Raw genomic sequence first — 23,383 nt, forward strand, 5'->3', positions numbered from 1 at the left:
ATAGGGTTTGAAAGGGTGCATCGCATTGGGGCTCCGAAGACAGGAAGCGGGAGACCACAGCCTATTGTGGCCAAATTCGACCACTTCAAGCAGAAGGAGCAAGTGAAGAGTCGCGGCAGAGAGCTGAAAGGAACGGATTTCAGCGTGAACGACCAGTTCCCCAGACGGATCCTGGAACGATGCAAGATCCTGTTCCCAGTCCGACGTAGCTTTATCCAGAAAGGCTCCCGGGCTGTCATCTCCGTGGACCGGCTCTACGTGGACGGACAGCTCTACCGCGACCCCGGCACCACTCCATGGCTGTATTGACTGCACACAAGATAAGAATCCGCTACACTATTCTCTTCACTCACACTCTCTTGTATTAACTTTTGTTTAACTTCCCTCTCCCTCTCTTGTCGCTCACCCTGCTCTTTGGTTTCTTTGCGTCTCTTTTCTATCACTGCGTCGATCACCTGTTTCCTTACCCATCCACAAACAACACCCTCTATTTCTACATGCTCACTCTGCACGATCACACACACACGCGCTTAAAAGCAACACATTTACAACAGCCTCACAGCGCACACAGATATAGGACACACACACTCAGACGTGCGCACACTTGCTCATAATAGTTATTATGCACACACATATAGAGACATGGAGCTTCTCGCTGCGCATTTTTCTTCTTTTTATTTACAAACAAGTGATGTTTTTCCATTTTCCTCACCGTCTAAGCGAGACACACAGCGTACATCATTAGTTATACACTCACATCTATGGGCGCACTAAGGTTTGTCACATGGAATGTGGCTCTCTGGCTCCAGAGAAAAAAGGTTAAAAATATTTAACCAACTTAAAAACCTACAGGCAGACGTTGTTTTATTACAAGAGACTCACAGGCCTGTCACAGGTTTGAATGAACTTAAAACACCTGAGTTTCCTAATGTTTTTTCAGCCTGTTATAATTCTAGACAAAGGAGTAGCAATTTTAATACATAAAAATATTAATTTCACAATATTCGACACAGTTATAGATCCAGAAGGCAGATTTCTAATCGTTAAACTATCTATACTTAATCAAAAGCTATGTATTGTAAGTATATATGGTCCAAATGTTGATGACCCCTCATTCTTCCACGGATTTTTTAGTACACTCTCTGAACACCTAGATTGCACACTTGTCCTTGGGGGCGACTTCAACCTGGGGCTAAATGAAGAAATGGATAGGCTCAATACAGCAGGAACTCAGCGTAATTGGCAGTCCACAAAAATAATAAAACAGTATATGAGCGACTTTGGTCTTTGTGATACATGGCGTTCCCTTCACCCCGACAGTAAGGAATATACTTTCTTTTCACATGTGCATCACTCCTACTCTCGTCTGGATTATCTCCTAGTCAGCAGCTCATTGCTGAGTGATATTTAAGACACTGAGATTCACCCTATAGCTGTCAGCAATCATGCTCCTGTATCTTTAACACTAATACACAAGAATAATACTATGCCAAGTAAAAACTGGAGATTTAATACATCACTACTCAAAGATGAAGAGTTTATCAAATACTTTAAAAAAGAATGGACTCTATATTTAGACTATAATGCCATTCCTGGAACATCAGCACCTGTCCTCTGGGAAGCAGGGAAAGCTGTGATGAGAGGTAAAATAATTTCTTTCTCATCACATAAGAAGAAAGAAGAAAACAAAAATATTCAGGAATTAGAAAAAAAACATCAAATCCTTAGAAAAAGCCTATGTGTCTCACCAAGATCAAGAAATATTGAACAAAATACGCAAAACAAAACTAGAATTAAATGAAATTATTAATAAAAAGACTCAATTCTACTCAATTCGACTACTCGTGCAGTAAAAATATTGAAACCATAATATTGTCTCTTGATGCAGAAAAGGCGTTTGACAGAGTTAACTGGAAATTTCTATTTGCAACTTCACACAAATTTGGTTTTGGAAACTCTTTTTCGTAAGCTGGTTAAAAATATTATATAATTTCCCAACAGCTTGTGTCAGAACAAATGACCAAACATCCTCCAGCTTCTGTCATGGAGACAGAAGCTGGAGGAGGCAGGGATGACCACACTCTCCCTTCACTGTTTGCAATTTTTTATTGAGACACTAGCAGCAGCAATTAGACAGGCTACAACAATTAAGGGCATAAAATGTAAGAATGTAGAACATAAAATCAGCCTTTATGCGGATGATGTGTTACTTTTTCTCCAAAACTCACAAACCAGTCTCTCTGGGGTAATTGCATTGATAAACTCTTTCTCAAGAGTCTCAGATTATTCAATTAACTGGTCAAAATCTACAGTTCTTCCGATTAATTGCTCCTTCCATAATTCTTCAGCTACTCGACTGCAATCTGGAAACATTAAATATTTAGGTATCAATATCTCTCCTAAACTTGCAGAATTAACTAAATTAAACCACATCCCACTTTTAAAGACAGTAGAAGGTGATCTGGCTAGATGGAAATCTCTACCCATATCACTCATGGGAAGGGTTGCCGCTATAAAAATGATGGTTTTGCCAAAAATAAACTATTTATTTTCAATGATACCAAGTTAGCCATCACAAGATTGGTTCAGATCTCTAGACTTGTATATTTCTTAATTCCTTTGGAAAGATAAACCCCTGCGTATCAGCTTAAAAACATTACAAAGGACCAAGGATAAAGGAGGACTAGATCTGCCTAACTTTAATCACTACTTTTTAGCCAACAGGCTTCAGTTCATCTCTAGATGGTTAAAACACACCTTCTTAGATGAACCCTGGATAGATGTAGAACAGGCACTATGTAATAATCTAGAAATTTCAGACCTACCATTTATCAGCTCAAACATCAAACGACATGAATGCTTTAAAAGCATCAACATCAGCTCTTCTCTAACAGCATGGTGGGAGTTTTTAAAAATAACAGTCTTCATTAATCCCATGCAAACGTACACCTATCTGGAACAATACAGACATACTACAAAACAATAATATGATCAACTTTCCAGATTGGAGTTGTAAAGGAATCAAATACTTAGAACATATATTAGAAGGAACAGAATTTATTCCATTTGACAGACTAGTTACACAATATGGGATCAACAAGAAAAGATTTTTGGAATATCAACAAATTAAATCCATAGTAAAAAGAGAATTTAATCCCAGTGAAGCTTAATTACAAACACCACCAAGTGTGGTACAATTTTTTAATCTTAAAACCCCCAAATTATTGTCTAAAATATACAGAACACTTTCTAAAATAGATGAATCAATATCCCTTCCTATTGCAAAATAGGAAGTGGATTTATCGATCAGCTTAGACCAAAACCTTTGGTCTCAGATATGCTTAAAAACCTTTCAATGGATCAGAAATCCCGATTTGCAATTAATACAATACAAAATATTACATAGAGTGCACTATACTGGTCATAGGATGTTCAAGATGGGCTATACGTCTTCTACCAACTGCTCACACTGTCAGCAAATACACCAGACAATTATATCCACGCACTTTGGTTCTGTCCACCAGTTCAGAAGTTTTGGCGTGAGATATGTGAAGACTTATCAAAGTGTCTGAAATGTAACATTCCAGCCTCCCCTATAGTGTGCTTGCTGGGCAACTTGGATGAGGTCACTACAGAAATAAACACAGCCCACATTATTTTTACGGCCCTATGCATTGCCAAGAAAACTGTCCTCATTAACTGGAAAAATAAAAATAATCTTAATTCTAACCAATATAAAAATCATCTAATAGATCACATTAGTCTTGATACAGCCTCTGCCATCACATTTGATCAATCCCTCTGGGCTCCTTTGATCGGCTTCATCACCTAGTGGGGGTGGGGTGGGGGGGGTCATGGTTTGGTCCTGCCTTCACTATTGTGGTTGATATGGGGATAGGGACGGCCTTAGGGCATCTGGGGATTCCCTAGGGACGTTTTCCCTGGCGGACCTAACGCAGGGGTTGTGGTCATGACCTGGGTAGGGGCTCTGGTGGCTCTTAGATGGTGTTTTCCTTGTGGCTGCATACAGCGGAGATGGGGGAGGGTCTGTGCTGGCGGACGTTGGTTACTGGCCTGGTGGACGTTGGTTACTGGCCTGGTAGCCTGGCTGCCCCGGGGTGGGTCCGGGACGGGCGTGGAGGCTTGGGGGTCTGGGGGTGCTCCGCCCCCGGGTTGGGGCTCTGGCTGGGCCTTGGGGCCTTGGGTCCTGGTTGTTGTGTCGCGGGGTGGTGGGCAGGTGGGTGCATCGGCCCAACTGCAGGGCTCTCCAACTGGTGGGGAGGCTGTTACATCTTTGCAGGAGGTCTCCTCTCTACAGGAGCTCACTCTACAGGTGGGGGAGAGATATTGGAGAGGTGGAGAATGACTTGGTGGTGTCTATTGTCTTGTGTAGTCTGGGAGAAGATTGGATGATGGGGTGGGTGCAGTTTTCTCTGCGGTGGGGTCGGGTGGGCTGCCCCGGACTCTGTGCGGCGGGGTGATGCTGCTGCTGCGGGCCCAGTCCAGATGGGCCTGGGCCCCCTTGCCCTGGTGGGTTCCAGAGTGTGGGGGTGCCTACTGGGGACAGCGGGGGAGCTGGCCCCAGGGAGTGGCCGCGTACCCCTCCCTTTCTTCCCTCCCCATCCTCAGCTGCCTCCCTCTTCCCGCTCCACCACACCCACACACACACACGCAGGGCTTGGGGTGCAGGTGTGTCACCAGAGGCACCCCCTCTGTCCCCTTCTGGCCGCCTGTGCCTAAATTTTATTCCGAAACCTAGACATCCACATTACTCATACTCTCATAACACATACATATAGGGCCTTGGGGGTGGGCACGTTATAAGGCGTCCAGAGGATGGTCTGTGTATTCAAACCCACCTCTGGCGCTGGTGCCCTATCCTCCATTTTAAATGCATATAGACACTGAGGGTTTTCGGGAGGAGCCGTGCTGCTCTCTGGCAAGAAGCACCATGCCCTCCTGTGTTTTAAATGCACTTTAGAACAGCACGCAGCAACACTACATATGAGCGGGCGGAGGGAGGTTTGGGGTCTTCACTCACCCCCGTTCTGTTAACTGCCGGGGCTGGGGGACTGGGAGGAGGTGCTGGCCGTCGGATTGGGGTCTGGGATGTGGGGCCTCCCTGCTACTGCAGATAAGGAGGCGGTCTGCTTTCCTCCACCCCAGAGAGAAGGGTTACATCTCCTGGGTCCGGGTACGGTTTGGCCCTCTGGGGGTTAGGGTACCCGGACCTGGGATATAGAGTATGTTTGGGTAGTGTGAATGTGTGTACAGTGTCTATTTGTGTCTGTCTCCACGTCGGGTGAGTGCCGAGTATTTGTTTGTGTATATGGGGGTGGGAATGCATGTTTGTGTCTCCGTGCGCCTGTTCGTGTCTGTCTTTGTGTCAGCTTGGGTCTTAGACTTCACCTCTCTGGGAACATCTCAGGCTCTCCAAGGTATGGAGGCCTCTCTCCCCTCACCACACTCCCTGCCAGTGGCTGATGCCCTCAGACGTTGGTGTGTTGGCGGTTCTTGGTGTCTTGGGCTGGGTGCTCTTGTATGTACCAGCTCACTCCCAGTGGCCGATTGGCGGGGCCTGGGGGGTGGGGTGCCCTCAGGCCTCTGGCCTCTGGGCCTGCGGCCCAGCCTGGCGCCTGTGGCCCGGCTGGGCCCCTTCTGGGGGGTGGGGTGCCCTCAGGCCTCTGGCCTCTGGGCCTGAGGCCCGGTCCTCTCTGGCACAGCTGTCTGCCGGCAGAGCCCACGGGCACGTCACTGCAACCCCCTCTGGCCTCTGCTCCATGGCTGTTGGGTGACCTCTCGTTTGGGGCTCTCCTCAGCTCTTCCCAGGAGGGTGGCACGTTTACCCCCCAGTGGTCCTCCTTGGGTCCTCGTATTCTGGGGCCTGGATCTCCTCCATACCCGCTTTATGCCCTGGGGGACGGGGCTATGGCTCCCCACACTCCCTAGCAGATCATTACATGGAGAAACCTTTTGAATACAAGCGTGCCGATGCACACAGGTGTGCACACGGATTTTCACAGACACAAGCTACACCTTACTTGGCTGCTACCTCAAAGAACATTGTGCGCTGTCGATCTTGCGTACTGCACAATAATGTGTAATATTTAGTATCTACTGTTAGCTAGTTTATTGTGATGGTGTTGTATTTATTATGTTGCTCTGTTTTGTTTGTTTTTTCTTATCCCCATACAGGTGATTCAGGTGTTTTGTTTGTTTTTCTCTCTTTTTTTCCCCTCTCTTCGCCCCTTTCTCATCATCTCTTCTCCCCTCTATTTTTCTTTCTCTCCCTCTCGTTCTTTCATTTTTTTCCTCCCTGTCCTATCCCCCAGTCATGTCTGTCCCATCTGTAACAACAGAAAAATCTAATAAAATAAATACATAATTATAATAAAGGTCAATCAAATGGACCAATATGGCAAGGCCATGATGATCCAATTGGTCAAGTAAATCCGCTTGGCATCTTTCTTGGCCTTCAGACAACAATTCTGATGGCTAAAGATCCAAACGGGACAGGCAAAAAAAAAAAAAAAAAAAAATAATAATAATAATAATAATAATAATAATAATAATGATCTGATGATGATGGAGGGAGGACTCATTTTAATTAGGATTTGTGTTACTGCTGGGATAAAAAACACTGGATTGAAGCCTCTCTGTGCCCATGGAAAGGAAACTGGCCAAGATTTAGAGAAGTTTTAGCTCAAGAGTGGAAGCCACAGGATCTGGTGTGGAGACCCACCCTCAAACAACGCAAGGCCTGAAAAGGTGGGTGGAAAGCCTTTCTGAGGAAGATGCAGGATTGATATGTTTTTGGCTGCTTGTTCTTCTGAGTGACCACCTTTTCCCCGTTTGTAACCAGGCTAACAACCCTGACCGCAGTGGCTTTGAGCCTTGGATTCCAGGCCGGAGTTGTGTCTTCAGCCAGTAGTTTGACTCTGAGAAAAAAAAAAAAAAAAAAAAAAAAAAAAAATCTTGTGTACCCCATTGCAGTGTGAGTGTAGTGGTTTCTTACTGGTCTTTATTAGAGTTTAACACCTTCTTGTACGGAGGCCATTTTGGGCCAGTTACACAATCTGGTTATCAACTTGCTAATTTAACCCAATTCAATTCAATTCAATTTTATTTATATAGCGCCAAATCACAACAAAAGTCGCCTCAAGGCAGGGTTTCTCCTCCAAGTTCACATGAAAGGGTTGATCCTAGGTCCTCCTCCTGTAACCACTCCTCCCACAGGTCCTCCCACTCCTACAACTGACGAGCTCTAGCTGATGCTCCTAATTAAGGAAGTGAAATTGAGAAATAGTGAGTTGGAGGTGCAGCCTATGCTTCTCAGAGTGAACGCTTTAGAGCTGGACTGCCAGCCTAGTAGCTCAGCCCAGCCCAGTTACTTATCACACTGCAAGCCAGCAGTCTTGCTGTGAAAGCTTCAATGTGGGCAAACACATTAGATTGGTACCACCATTTCGAGAGTCTGACATGGATTTGTACTTTGCTGCATTTGAATGTATCGCAAACCTTTGAACTGGCCCAAGAATATTTGGGCTTTGCTACTGCAGTGTAAACCTCTTGGAAAATGCTTTTGCCATTCCTACTTTCAGCCTATGGAGTTCATCTTCACTTTTGGTGCCAAAGGCTGACCAGACCATGTCATTCTGTAACTAGACTCTGCAATTCCTAGAGAAATTGCAGTGGGATTGTTGCGGGTGGCTGTAAAGAATTGTAGGCTTGTTGCTATAGGGTAAAAACATGCGTCCCTAATAAAGTGGCAGACATTCCCAAATTGATATGCATTTGTGTTATCCATATTCAGAGATGGCAAAAGTACAGAGATTCTGTAGTAAAAGTATAAGTACAGATTAGAGATGGACTGATCCGATATTACGTATCGGTATCGGTCCGATACTGACGTAAATTACTGGATCGGATATCGGAGAGAAATAAAAAATGTAATCCGATCCATTAAATATCAAAAAAGCACCTCACAAAACTTGCGACATGGCGTAACTCGGCTCATAACCGTAGCATGTCGGAGCAGTGTGCTCATGTGATAGAGCGGCTGTGTGTATTTGTAGCCTCGCTACCAAACCAGCATTTCATCTCCGAGGAAGTTATCCTAGAGAGAAGTAAAGTAAGTGTGTAAGTTCATCTATGAATGTTTGTAAAGCATTCCCACGTTAAGCTTAAAAACCGACATATGGAGCGACTGCCTCTTCTTGCTGCTACTTCAATCATGAAACTGCTTAATGATCAGCTGATCGGCTTTTCTGTCGTGAGTCCGTCTCTCTTCTTTGTTTTTGGCCCACTTTGCACCAGAAAGAGGAAACCAGCGGCTAAACAACAGCAGAACATTTAACCTTGATAAGCTGTTGTTAGAATTTATTTAATATTACTTTCTACATCAGGATCCTTTTCTATGCAGTTGACGGCTGGTAACTGTGCAGGGGCGGATCTAGCAAAGTTATGCCAGGGGGGCCGATAGGGCATTAACAGGGAAAGGGGGGCACAAAGACATACTTTTCTTTCTTATTCTCATTTAAAATATCTAGCTTTTAATAAATAATTATCTGAATCTTACACCCAAAGTTTTAATCTGATGTAAAATGTATAGAAGTCCATTACTGTATATAGTAACTGTTAAGTCTAATATACCCTAGTAAGCTATACTACTTTTTCCTTTGGGAAGATACCATCTGTGCAGTCTGCAATTCTGTTGAAGAAAGATGTTGAATCTATTTAATTATTCTTGAAAAATAATTTATTTCTGTGCATTTTTTTTCACCCTGCATCAAATTAAAGTTGATTACGTCGATTAAGCATCATGAGGTGGAGGGTGGGGGGGTGGTTCCCTTTTTTTTTTTGTTGGGAGTTTGCAACCCTATTAGTTAGGTTGCTTAATATTTCTGCTAAGTACTCTTTAAAATACCAGAATAGGAAGGATGGAGTAGGTTTAAGTTTATTAGATTGATCAGTATTGGTGAACTATGAAATATTTTGGGTGCAGTGTATTTTTTTACATACAAGTATAACAGAATAGCTTTAGTGTTGTTGTTTATTTAAACTTGAGTATGAACTTGCAGCAAGATATTAAAAAAAAAAAAAACAGTTTTATTGATTAAAAAACACACTATATCGGATTCATATCGGTATCGGCAGATATCCAAATTTATGATATCGGTATCGGACATAAAAAAGTGGTATCGTGCCATCTCTAGTACAGATACTAGTGTTGAAAAATAGCTGAGCTGAACTGATTTAACCGCTTTACTCAAGTAAAAGTTAAAAAGCACCAACTCTGAAATGTACTCAGTGTAAGAAATTAAAAAGTAGCTCTTTGCAGGACGTTTATACCAGCTATTTTTGTGCAACGCACACTGAACCTTCTGCTATATTAATGTAATAAGAAAATATCAGTAGATTGAAATAAAGTTTTTTATTCCCGTCTATATTTAAATTCTAATAAATGTATTCAGTTTGAATCAGTAGAACATGAGCAGAGAAAAAGAAGGAAATAAAAAAAATATATCTATTCTCTGTAGACTGTAGCGATTGTAGAGACTGATTTTGCCTCTAAACAGGAAAATTATTACGGAAGAAGTTAGAGATTTTCAGCAGGTGGTGGAAACCCTAAAGTCAGTTTTAATGGCTCAGCACAGGGAAAAGAGTCACAACTCACAATTTCTACTGAGAGCTCCAGTAGATTTTCTTAGTGTACAGGCTGTGATCAGCAGACCTGCAGCTCTTTGTGGATCTGTACACATGGATTCAACCAGATGTGAGCAGATGTTTTATGAACTGTCCTGGCCGATTTCCATCCTCTACACTGACAGTATTCTGTTTATACTAGATGGCCACTGTGCATCACAGTACAGCAAATAAACCTGTTTATCCTACACCAACCTACAGAGGATTTTCTATTGAGCCTCAAAATAACAGTCTACCTCAGTTTGTTTTTCAGCACATTAAACAACATGGAAAAAAAAAAACAAAAAAACAAAAAAACAATGTCACATGTACAGACCCAACATCTGACTTGGAACAGAATAGCCCTTTATTGTCAGTGCACATGTACAAAAAAATTATTGAAAATTATTAGTGGAAATTATCAATTAAAAACATGAGGACTAGCATATAAGATTTAAACTTATCAAACACCACTGAGCAGCCGTTGTCCTTAAATCTAATCTCTCTTCCTCCTCTCCTGTCCTGTTTTGCCTTTCTTATCTTTCTCCATCTCCGAGTAAAGTTAGCTCTTTCCTTTCTCTCCCTGTGAAAAACAGCCGCTGGACCTTGCACACAAACAGTTTGTGAGTTTGCTGATGTTTGCTGGGCTGATACAAACGCTGCATTTGAAATGACCTGTCACTTAAAAAAACGTCACTCCCTTTATGCTCGCTCCTCTTTTGTAGGGCAAGCTAGATGCCAAGGTGCCCAAACCACAACTTATGGACACCTGCAGTCGTTCCAGTTTTGTGGCAGGAATAAAAAAAGAAAGAAAAGAAAACAAAATCCACTTTAACCTATGACAATGGCCCACAATTGTGCCTCTTTGATCACTTTTTATGCTACATCCTGCCTTTCATGCATTACTAGTCACGCTCCAATCAGTTTGATGTGTGAAGGCCCGCAGTAACATGAAATAATAACTTCCCTCAAATCTCTTAAACTTCATGAGCCTGCTTTAAAATGTAAGGAGTGGAAAATACAGATTTGTTTAAAAATGTAGGGGGTAAAAATAAAAAAAACCAAAAAAACCCAATAACTTGTAATAAAATATAAGTACAGATGCCTGAAAGTTGAACTTAAGTACAATAAGGAAGTATTTGTACTTTGTTACTTCCCACCTATGCCCATACTGTATGTTCAAACTAACAAAGTGAGAAAGAGAAGAAATATGAAGGTGATGAATATCCCATGCTGTACTCGAACTGACAACCTTCAGCAGGCAAAAGAAATAATTATGAAATCAGGCAACCAATATCAAAATGATCTGGAAAGTACTTCAATATGCAACCTCAAGACATACAGCAAATGGCTTATAGCTGTAGAGTGAAAACAGACATTTTAAAATGAATGTGTGTTTATGTTCATACTGAGAAACAGAAAAAAATGTAATGGTGAAGAAAACGTGTGTGTATCGTACCTAAACTATGGTCAGCAGAGCGAGTTAAAAACAAAGGTTTTTTTCTTTCTCTTCAAAACTTGGAGAAATTAAATAGGCAGTGAACAAGAGTTCAGAATGGTGTTCCTCTGAAACAAACTGATTCAGTTCAAAAAGGTATACATGTGTGGGCTTTGAGGAAGGGCTTGTAGGAAAAAAGACAAGTGTAGCTATGTTTTGAGGGTAAAATGGTGTCTGTAGGATGAAAATCATGGTCACAGCAAAAAAAACAAAAACAAAAAAAAAACCATTCATTCAAGTTTTTGTGTCTTCATTTCATTCTGACTTACTTAGAATTTACTGTAGCTCTGTAATACACATGAATGGGGAAGTAATTTAGGAGCTTTCTGAGCCTGAATGGTGCTGACTATGGGTGCATTCTAAAAGTACTTCCCATCTCCTATAAGTAAGGCTGGGAGAATTGATAAGGAATTAGGAAAAGAGCCATGTGCTGAGAATTGGAAAAGCCTCGTCTCTGTGATGCGGATGTCTGCTGTATTGAAACTACAATATGCAGAAGATGAACTACAAAACGTGCATCTTACTTTGCCGCAATGTGTTCTAACTAAATGAGGAGGAACATTTAGCACCAGATTTACTAATGTCTGCAGCAGCACAAAGCCTTATTTTCAGCAAAAAATCTGCTAGATTTACTAAAGGGGCTCAGTATCAGTTTTGTGACTGAAAGTATTTTTGTGGCTGGTCTTATGACTCGTGAATTGGTAAGAGTTTCACTTTCAGGAGATGAATATTTAAATAATGCAAATGTGAATTACAAAGTCTGTGGCACATAATTTGCTGCAAATTGCAAGAATTGTAACACTGAAAAAAATCCTGTCTTATGCCTGTTGTGGTCGTGATATTTGCTGTTAGGACAGTTTATTTTTAAGATGTTATCACAACCAGTGCATCATTGTTGTGTTTGTTGTTTTGACTGTGTTCACCTGATGTTTTCTATCTCTAAATAAAAATTAACTATTCTGTTTGAGAATGCAAACTTTGAGGTAGCACAAGTCCTTCCTTGGGAGCAGGGACCATGGGAGTCATGTTTGTGTTGCTCTGGTTTCCCCTGGGGCATACCACAAAGAGTGTTATGCTAAATGATTAGTCTAGATTCAGCCTATGCTGTCCAAGTGTGGAGGATGAAGTGTATGGGTGCCATTGAGGGTGGCATCTCCCTCAATGGAAAAACAATGCTTTTCACCAATGGAGGCTATATCAATGCTTTGAGTTATCAAGATAAGATTCGACGACCAGTGACAACACATGATGTGGAAGTTTATGTGGAAGTGGAAAGGATGGAATAGCCTGCCTGCAGTTCTGACCTCAACCCCATTGAACACTTGTGGGTGTGCTTAGGTTTGCTACTCATATCAGTGACAGACATAACCAGACTGGCTTACTTGTGGAAAAGAATGGGATGCCATCCCACAGAAGTGTGTGACCAAGCTGGTGGTGCCAGGCTGTTGTGGCTGTGTATGTCGCTTCTACATTCTACTAAAGCCCCTCTCAGACTTCAATTATCAATAGCCCAATAAGCAGCTTGGCATTGGCAGAGAAGATCTGACAAGTTTTTCATGGGCTCACCCTACACTCAACTCTGCTGCACATGGCCATAGTATAAGGTTTATGAAGCACTGTTACACAAATTTCATTAATTTTTGTACCAAGTTTATGTGTTGTCCCAATTCTATTACCATCCATCCATTCGCTTCCGCTTATCCTTTTCAGGGTCGCGGGGGGCGCTGGAGCCTATCCCTGCTGTCATAGGGCGAGAGGCGGGGTACACCCTGGACAGGTCGCCAGTCTGTTTCAGGGCCAACACACAGGGACAGACAACCATTCACTCGCACATTCACACCTAGTGACAATTTCGATTATCCAATTAACCTATCCCCACAAGCTGCATGTCTTTGGACAGTGGGAGGAAGCCGGAGTACCCGGAGGGAACCCACGCAAACACGGGGAGAACATGCAAACTCCACACAGAAAGACCCTGGCCTGATGGTGGAATTGAACTCAGGACCTTCTTGCTGTGCGGCAACAGTGCTAACCACCGTGCCACCGTGCTGCCCAATTCTATTACATTTAAGATAAATCAGCCTGAAAAAAACAAAGGTAAACTACCTAACTCACCTTGTGGAAGTAAATGTATCCCTGAGTCACCTCATCAGAACCCTCTCCAGAGAAGATCACCACGCTGTCAGTCTTCTGTCTGATGTACTTTGAAACCAAGTACATGCCTGTACAGTTAATAATAAAAGAGTGTAGAGTGAAATGCATTCATGTTCATGTACCCTTATAAAAACAAATCACAACCTACTGTGCTGAATATATAATATACAACTAGAATGTTTGATTACAGTACAGTTAATATCCTACACATTGTTAAATGGTCAAAGAAGTAGGTGAAGGCAAACTCACTCAAGTGCTATTTCAGTTAATCAAGCAACTTGTTGTGATTTGGCGCTATACAAATAAAATGTAACTTATTATCTTAAAACTCTAAATAGATGGATAAAACTTTTTTGTGCTGCAAATCACCAAAACCATTTAAAGTAAACAGTTCTTCGTTCATTCATTCATTCCAATCTAAAACAATAAATATCACATAAATGAAAATTAAATGCAGAAAAATATTCTGCACACAAACTTCCTCACACATCCAAAACCAGATGTAGAGGTTATTTCTGAGACTGTTAGAACCACTTTTTTCATGTGTTGTTTACTAGGTTGTTACTTGTTCAGACTTCTGTTTGCATTATGAGCATGACCTACACTTTTTCTGTCAAGTAACAACTTAATATTTGATGGCTGTAGCTCAGGAGGCAGAGCAGGTCACCTACTAATCAGAAGGTTGGTGATTCAACCTCCATCTGCTCCAGTCTGCATGCCAAATATCCTTGGGCAAGATACCAACCCCAAGTTGCTCTCCAATCCATCCATCGGAGTAAGAATGTGTGTGAATGTTAGAAAGCACATACTTATAAGCAGGCACGTGCGGGGGGGGGGCCCCTTTCCTCCAGGATGCCTCAAGTGCCCCTTTCTTGAGGGTTTTTTTTTTTTTTTTTTTAAAAACCTCCTAGGACCTGGCGTCCAGATATGTGGACATCACATTTTGGGTTATTTAGACCAAAATACTCAATTTTGCTTGTTACGAGCCGGGTACGAGCTCGCAAAGTGCACGCGCATTTTCTGCAGGCTGGGTGGTGCGGAGCTGGAGGAGGCAAATTAATTGGAGGGTGCTGACTGCAACAAAACAGTAAGTAAGGTGTACAGCGCACACTATAGTCTATAGCAACAAATAAATTGAAATAAATGAGCGTGCTGTTTGTGCAACAGCGCGACAAACATTACATGTCCTTTTATGAACTGCACAAGTAGTGGTGGTCATTAACTGCTAGCTAACTGGGTAAGGGTGTTACAAGGGGGTCTGTAGCTCTGTCCACAGTTTTAGGGAACATGTTTTGTTTTAAAGTAAGTTACAGGACTTTTGCGAGAGGTCCCGGGTTCAAATCCCGGACGAGCCCCCAGAAAACTGTCCCGAATTCCAAATATTGAGGATGAGAACAAACCAACACTGGCCCAGAAGAGTTCAGTCAAACGATGATTTTATTGAACACACGCGCGGGGAGATGAATACTGCAACACAATCAGCATAGATCTCCGCCCAAAAGTACACTGCAGAATAGTTTTAATATGTCAGGGTTCAGCCCCTTCATGCGTCAGCACAGAATATGATATGCATCAGTTACGGTAAATGATCAACTAAAAGACAAGGTCCCTTTTTTCATCAACATTTTACCATATATGTCCCTCACATCTTCCAGATGCTTCCTGTTGACTTACAATTTTCTTAGCTCCTCTTTCATCACTAGTTGCTAGGTAAACACAAATGCATATGGCAAGCTAAATGAACTCCAGGCCTTTGGCCTTGACTATATTTTATAATTGTTTGTATTTGTAAGCGTGTATGCGTTAATAGGAGTTTTAATAAAATGCTCGTGCTGCAAGCCATGTTTAGCGATAATATATTTTCCTTTATTCCCACACCTTTTCTGGAGGGCTTTTATTTCACTAAAAACGATCTAATATGGATATCCACATAATTATGGATTATTATATTTATGATATTCACCCCCCCTGCCCCCCCACTGTTTTTAAAGAAAATATATTAAGTAACAGATGATATTAGGTTTATATTTCAAATTAGATAAAATGCTGATTTTACAGCAGTAAAATTATTATCTCTCTACAGTTTAAACATTTAATAAGCACAGCATGTGTGTGTGTGTTTTATGTGTATAGATTTTTAAAAATTATTACTAATAATATAACAAATATTCCAGAAATGCCTCGTAAGGAGAGGAGGAAGAAACAGCTACAAAAGGAGCTGTGTGAGGCTGCTACAGGCAGTGGATCCCTCACCAGCTGGATTAAAAAGAGCACAGGTAACAATAACACATGTACCAGTTGTTGCATTGTAGAGGTATTCAAGGATAAAAACAGTAATTAAAGCAGTTGCAATGTTTTGGTTCTATAACATTTTCTATCATTACTTTATCATGGACTAGGTGCAAAAGTTGTTAAGTGTAGATAATTAAATAATAGATTAATGAGATATTAAATTGTACGTTGTTCTCAGATAAACAGCAAGTGGAGGGTGATAGTTCAGATGAGGAGATGGAAGGTGGAAGCGAGGCAAAAACTGAGTTACAGGCAGAGCCTAGAGAGAATGTAGAGGAAAGGACAAGCCAGGAGAAAGAGACTGGAGTGAGAAAGTCAGAGAGTGAGTAAGAGCCCAGAGAGGAGGAGAGTGAAGCCAGTGAAGCCATAGAGAGGACATTCTCAAACCTACTTGGACTTGCACACCCAACTGATCCTGCCCATGTCATGCAATTCCACATACAGTATGATGAGGCCTTCATTCAAATGTGTGAAAATATTGGACCCTGCCAACCAGTACTGTCATCATATCCAAAGAATGAAGAGGGACGATCGTTTCAAAAGAAGTGGTATGAGAAAAATCCATGGCTAGAGTATTCTCCAACTGCTGATGCCATGTTTTGTTTCAGCTGCCGTCTTTTCTTAAATGATGAAAAGTACACAAGTCGCAAAACTTGGAAAACGGAAGGGTTCAGTCGGTGGAGAAGGGCTTTAGAAAGGATTAAAGAGCACAGTGCATCAGAGTCTCACATGTGTGGTACGGTGAGGTGGAACTCATTTAAAAAAAACCAAAAAAAAAAACCTTGGAGGCAGCTTTTGAAGTAGCTGACCAAGTGTCACAAGCTGCAAAAGACAAAGAAAGAGAGAAACAGAGAAATTTTGTCTCGTTTGATAGACATCACTCTTTACCTGGCAAGACAGGGTATGCCTTTCAGGGGAGATGATGAGACCTTGTCAAGCCAAAATCGAGGAAACTTCTTAGAGTTAGTTGAGTTGTTCAGCAAGTATGACAGTGTAATTAAATTACACCTTAATGCCATAAAAGAGCGACAGGGACCTGAAAAAAGACCTCTCGTCTCGCTCCTCTCAAACAGAAGTCACAATGACATAATCAAAAGCTTTGGCCACATCAGTAAGACGTGTCATCCAAGCAGAAATTCAAGAATGTGAAACCTTTTCTATCATGATGGATGAAACCACAGATGTGTCGCACACAGAGCAGGTTTCCTTTGTTGTCAGATATGTGCACAACATGGAAATCAAGGAGCGCTTCCTTCAGGTGTGTAATGTGGAGTCAACAACTGAGATGCTCTTGAAAAGCTAGTAATAGCTCTACTGAAAGAAAATAATCTGAAGATTGACAACATCCGGGGTCAAGGTTATGATGGGGCTGCAAACATGAGCGGGCGCTTTAAGGGACTTCAGTCAAGAATACAAAAAAAAAAAATCCAAAGGCCTTATATGTCCACTGTCAGGCACATTGCGCTCTCTACTAAAACCAGATTAAGGCAAAGTCAAACATGTGTTTTGTCAGCTTTTTCAACCTAATCAAAAAGCTTTACATTTTTGTGGCCAATTCATCTAAACGACACTCTGCATTTATTAAAATGCAGGAGAAGTTGTACCCAGAGCAGCGCCCACTGGAGCTGCAGAAGCTGTCAGACACTAGGTGGGCCTGCAGAGAAGCTGCCCTCAAGACAATGAGGAAGATCCTCCCAGCTGTCATGCAGTTTCTGGAGGAAATACTACAGCAAGATCCTCCAGACTCTTCAGCAGGTGATGCAATGATCCTTCTCAAAAGCATCAATTTTGAATTCATCCTGTGTCTGGAGATCGCCTGTCCCATCTTCCAAGTGACTGCTACTGCATCTGATGCATTGCAGAAGAAAGACATTGACCTGGCTGCAGCATACAAGATTGTTGATGGTGTTTTGCAGAGCCTGGACCACAGCAGAACAGAGGAAGAGTTTGAGAAAATTTATGAACAGGCTAGAGAGAAGGCTGCATAAGTGGGCCTGGACCCCCCATCTGAGGTCCCTGGACAAGCTCGGAGGAGGAAAGTGGCAGCAAAGTTTAAGTTTGCTGCCACAACAGCTACTGCTGATGACCATGCTTTCACAACTCCCCAAGAATACTACCGTGTTAAAGTGTTCTATGTTTTTGTTGACACAATGACACAGGAGCTTCTGAGACGCTTTAAAGGAGGAGATAATTCCACATGGGAAATCTTGAATGCCTTACATACCCTGACAGTCCAAGAGAACTGGAAAATAATCTCAACAGAGGCACACCAAGCTGTGAAGAAACTCTGCCAGTTCTATGACATTGAGGAGGAATATAAATTACAGACAGAACTTAAGGTCTTTCATGCTTCATACTCATGCCCCCCACCAGTCAGTGTGGCATCCATTCTTTCAGTGGTCAAAGAAAACAATGCACATCTGATCTTCCCCAACATGACTGAGCTGCTGAAGACATATGGAACACTCCCAGTGTCCACAGCAACTGTGGAGCATTCTTTCTCAAAACTAAAACTAGTTAAAAACAAACTTTGCACCCTTTGCTCAGAGGAGAGGTTGTCAGACGACCTTTTATTGGCAGTTGAGAAGGACGTTCCAGTCAACCACAGTGATGTCATTGACATTTTTCGGGACATGGCAAACAGAAAGTTACTGTTATAATTTGGGACAGGACATGAAGAGCATCTTATTCCTTCCTGCTCTTTCCAAAACATACCCTGTGTTGTTTTTGTTTTCTGATTAATAAAATGTTTGAGTTATCCTCCTATTGGTTTATTTTTGAAAGAAAGAAAGAAAGTTTTACAGTTCTACAATCTAATCCCTCCCATGTAAAGTTGATGCTGTGATGTTCTGTGCTCTGTGATGTTTAAAAGGTGCTAACAGGACACACACACACTGTCTGTATAGATTTTTTTAATACATTCTCACCCTACCATGACCCCTGTCTTTTGTACTACTAATATCCTGGTTTCAGTTTATTTCCCAGTTTTTTAAATCTGTTGCCTTATGGTTCCAAGCGCTGTCACCAATCTTTTTACATTTTATTTTTATCTCAAAGCACTTGTTTAATCAGCTACCTATGGACTTTTTAATGTCTACAGTCTCAAAACAACACAGCCCTGCCCTCCAGCACTATCAGCAGCAGGAACAGCAGTAATCCCTCAACAGCAACATTGTACGCCATCAGGTAAAACAAAGGCTACATTTGCTTTGCGTTGTCCCCACCTGATGACAGTCATATAGTATGATGCAATTCCATATTAGATTCGTCATGAATGTGAGTTGTTGTTATTCAGCCTGTTCCATCTGCCCCTTTTTTAACTTTGAGCACCCGCCCATTTAAACGTCTCTGCACGGCCCTGCTTATAAGTAGCATAGAAAAAAAAGTGCTTGTGCGAATGGGTGAAGAGGACAAGTTGTGTAAAGCACTTTGAGTGCTCAGAGTAGAAAAGTGCTATATAAGAACCGGTCCATTTACCATTTATTCTTTAAATGTCTTTGATTTTGGTGCTGTGCAAAAGCCTTGAGCCACTGATCATTTTTCTATATCTTACATAAGAGAGGCCAGATTTTCACCTACTGTAATTTTTTTTTAGTTAGTATACTGTCTGTCCAGCTGCTTGTAAAGAGCCATAGTTCTCTTAGTCACATTATGCAGCCATTTCTGTCCTTGAACCAGTTTGCACTTTACCATTGCACTCTCGTCCTTTTGTGCAATAAAAATTAATGTCCATATCCTTCTCCAACAACTGAAATCAGTTGAGTTCAGTTCACTTTCCCAGAATGGAGTTCACTTTAAGAGCAAACTTGTTCAGGAAAGACAAATAAGTATTAGATCATGTAAGAGTGTGAACTGTTGTCTGTCCCTATGTTGGCCCTTAGATGCAGTGCATCTCTCCAGGGATTGGCATCAGCTTTTCTGCAACATTACATCACATTATTGCCAACATAGGACAGTCATGCCAGGGGGGCAGCAAATTTTAGGGGGTGGCCAGTGCCCCCTCTGACGCCCATTTGGTGGCGCCCCTGATACAAGGCCACGTAGATTTGGATAACTTTTTCCCTTAATAAGTGAAAAAATAATTAAAAAACAAACATTTAAGTATGACAAATAAGCAAAAAACTAAAAATCAAGAAGGGACAAACACTTTTTCACAGCACTGTATATCGAGTGCTTTGTATTCCACTCACCCACAGAGGCACGTATTGTGGTGACATCATAGCTCTCCAGGTGGAAGATGACTTCCTTCACAACTTCAATACCTTCTTCTGCAGTGAACGTCACCTCATGGTGTTCACTACCAATATGATTGGCCACCTGACAAAACACCAATTGATGATTAAAAACACACCAAGACCTTTTTTTAAGGAATCGGTCACACATGCCAATGTTATAAGTTTAAGTTATAAGTTATAAACATGTCTTTTAAGTGAGGGACAAACCTTGCGAGCAGCTAGGACGTCTGGACTGTCATCTGATCCGATTGCAAATGTCTGAATGGGATATGGCAGCTTCTCCTCTTTGGCCAGTTTCACAAGTGTAGCAGCAACCAAACTGGAGTCCAGACCACCTGAACAACAGTAATATATATTGAATTTATCAGAATTGGTTACCTTGGGAGAGTTTAAGTCTGTCTTAAAGGAACAAGAGAACAGCTCTTTTACTCAGTGTGATTGTTTTTAATGTACTCTTAATTTGATCTGTTATTGTATATTTTACACATGTTGGTATGGGATATTGTATTTGTTTTAAATGTTATATACCTATGTGGTATGTGACTTTTGTTGCCATGATGCCAGGTCTCTCTTGGAAATGAGATTTCTTGTGAGATCTCGAGATTTTTACCTGGATAAATAAAGGACTAATAAAGAAATATTCTATATCAGGAGTTCCAGATGGTTCTATGCTGAGAACAATTTGATAGAAAAAGTTGGGCATCATCTGAATAGCAGTAAAAATGCATGCAGTGTGTTTTAATGATATCATCTAAGAAAAGCTACTATATTGTAAACAGAATAAGACCTAGCACAGAAGCCTGTGGAACTCCAAAACTAACCTTTGTGTGTGAAGAGGACTCCTCATTTATGTGAACAATTGGAATCTATATGTATATCATATTTAGATACGATTCAAACAGTGCAGCACAGTACCCTTAATACCTATAGAATGTCTAATCACTGTGATAAAATATTATAGTCAACAGTTTTGAATGCCCGATTGAGGATTAGGAGGACAAGCAGAGATTAGTTCTAAACCATTCCTCTGCAGATGATCAGTAAGGTGTTTTATAACTACTCTTTCAATAATTTTTGATAAAAAATTAAAGTTGCAGATTAATTATAGGCTAATTATAGGCTAAAGATGAATCAAGTGATGTAGTGGTTTAATTACTGCAAACTTGAAGGCCTGTGGTATGTAGCCCATTAACAGAGATAAGTTGATCGAATTTAAGCTTGAAGCATTATTTAATGATAGGTCTTCTTTGAGCAGTCTTGTACAAAAAAATTTTGTTGTTTTTTAAAGTTTGGAGAAAGTAATTAGTGAAGTTAACTCAAAAAGATAAATTGGAGAACAAGACTAAAAAATAAGAGATTGAATGACGAATGCCGCATTAACAAGGCGTGGACTGTAAAATTATTTACTTACAGAAGTCAAAGAAAATGCCGTGAGCTTAGTTTTTTATGGACTACAATTTAAATCACTATGTGATCAAACATGCAGAAAAATACAAGAACTTGTCTGATGAATTGCGGGTCAAGCAGTCAGATGCTTTGCTAGCTAAACTGCAAAACCAACAATGATCTTTTTTGGGGGGTGGGGGGGTGTTACAAAACTACACACATCCAGGGATGCAGCTGACAAGGCAAGTTGTTTCATATCCCACACAAACTGTTTTCTGATGGAGAGCGTATCAAAGAGTGCTAGGTGGATAAATCAGTGCACTTTTTTTTACACTGACCCTTCTGTCAGTGTAAAGAAGCTACATATCGAACAGTTTTTCTACATGATACAGATAAAGCTGCTGTGACAAAGAAAGAAATCTGTCAACAACTCTTTGGACTTGTATTGTAAGAAATAAATGTATAAAATTAATCCAGTTTTGAGGGGGCGGTATGCATTCACTATTAGGGAGAACACACATGAGGTTTAAGGCCTGGACAAGTTTGAAACCTTTTTTCCTTAACAATGGAAAATGGCTGAAAACATAAACTTATATCACTTTAGCCAGCTCCTAAATTTATAAATTCTGCACTCACTTTTGCAGTCTCCAATATCATTGAAATACAGCCAGATGCTGCTCATTTTACGTTTTCGCTTCTTTCCGCTACACTTGCTGTCTGTGGAACGTCTGCCCCACTTCCTTTTTTCACATAATGGCATGATCTCGGTCAGTCTTTGCATGTGATTGGCTGCATGGTGTGCCCATCAAAATAAATGCCAAAAGATTCGGCTCCCACCTACAGATGGGCCATTAATAATTGACATATGAAATTATCTCACGAGCCAAAAGTAATTGTATTCGGCCCACAGGCCAAATGTTTCACACCCCTGATTTAAATTATCATAATCATTCTGCTGTATCCAGGTTTTTCTAAAGCAAAGTAAACCATGTTGATCAATTATTAACTCATGTACTAGCAGGGACTTAGGAAAGACCTAATGTTTACAAATCCACATTTCACTGTTTTACTCTTTGGTGCAGTTGAGCATATTATACTGTTCTTGATGAGGATGTACACATCCTGGATAGGGAGAAACACTGGTTTGAGCGGGGAGCCAAGGAGGCCATTTACATGAAAAGGGAAAGACCATCTCTGAATCGAGAAGGGGGCCTAAGGGTACATCTTTCACCATCTTACAACGCTGTGATTGCAGCCATTCCCCAGCTCTCTGTGAATGGTACTTAATTAATGGTCTTTGATCAGAATTTGCATATTAATGATCAAGAAACTGACCCCACAGCCCACTGTTTGCCATTGGTTCTAGTTTCAGTCATTATGCAAATGTACTGTTTATAAGGTTGAGGAAACCTGCATTTAGTCACTTGGATGAGTGACGAAACGTTTTTCCCCACTGAAAACGCTGTGTCCAGATGAACAGAATCAACTTTTTTGAGATGATTCTAACTTCAGGGGGCAGTGCCATAAGAGGCTGGCTGGCACAGCAGTCATCCATCACATCTACTACACTTTCCCTATTTCAGTACCTGCCGGGGCCCAGAGGACAGAGCTGTGTGGTTTGTGCGCAAGCTGGAGAGGGCAGCTGAGAAGCTGCATGTACAAAATGACCATGACATTAATGCTTATGATCAGTGTATATTAACTTTTAACCACAAATAAAACACTTCTTCCCTTGTGAATGAACAGAAAGCTCATCACATGTAAGTGAAGTTAATGTTACTGTCAGACAGGTCCACTTATTCACACAGAATAGGTCTATGCATGAACGCCTACTCTTAGGCGCTAAAGTAGAGTAGCATGTCTCAAGGCACAGACTCCCAGAAGCCAAATGAAAATGCAAGCCCTTTCAAAAAGGACATAAGATTAACACCAACACACACACACAAAAAAAAAACAAACAAACAAAAAAAAAAAAAAAAAAAAACCACACACACATGCTGAGCTCCACATAGCAGATGTTACCTGACAGAAGACAACCAATTCTCCTGTGAGCCATGAGACGTTTCCTTACAGCATTTTCAAACAGATTTCTGATGTTGCTCTTCACCAATTCCTCATCCAAACCTAGGGAGAC

At 41.3% G+C, this 23,383-nt stretch overlaps 1 protein-coding gene across 1 annotated transcript in view; it reads right to left on the reverse strand.

Moving 5' to 3' along the window:
* asns (asparagine synthetase) overlaps positions 1-23,383 on the reverse strand; it is a 36,732-nt gene that overhangs the window by 6,971 nt on the left and 6,378 nt on the right. Inside the window, exons 5-8 of the mRNA XM_031745346.2 lie at positions 23,272-23,373; positions 20,071-20,198; positions 19,819-19,945; positions 13,298-13,404 (exon numbers count right to left, since the gene is read on the reverse strand). Coding sequence (XP_031601206.1) covers positions 13,298-13,404; positions 19,819-19,945; positions 20,071-20,198; positions 23,272-23,373 — 464 coding nt within the window. The remainder of the gene's footprint in view (positions 1-13,297; positions 13,405-19,818; positions 19,946-20,070; positions 20,199-23,271; positions 23,374-23,383) is intronic.

The sequence above is a fragment of the Oreochromis aureus genome, linkage group 22 (assembly GCF_013358895.1).
Source record: "Oreochromis aureus strain Israel breed Guangdong linkage group 22, ZZ_aureus, whole genome shotgun sequence".
Lineage (NCBI taxonomy): Eukaryota > Metazoa > Chordata > Actinopteri > Cichliformes > Cichlidae > Oreochromis > Oreochromis aureus.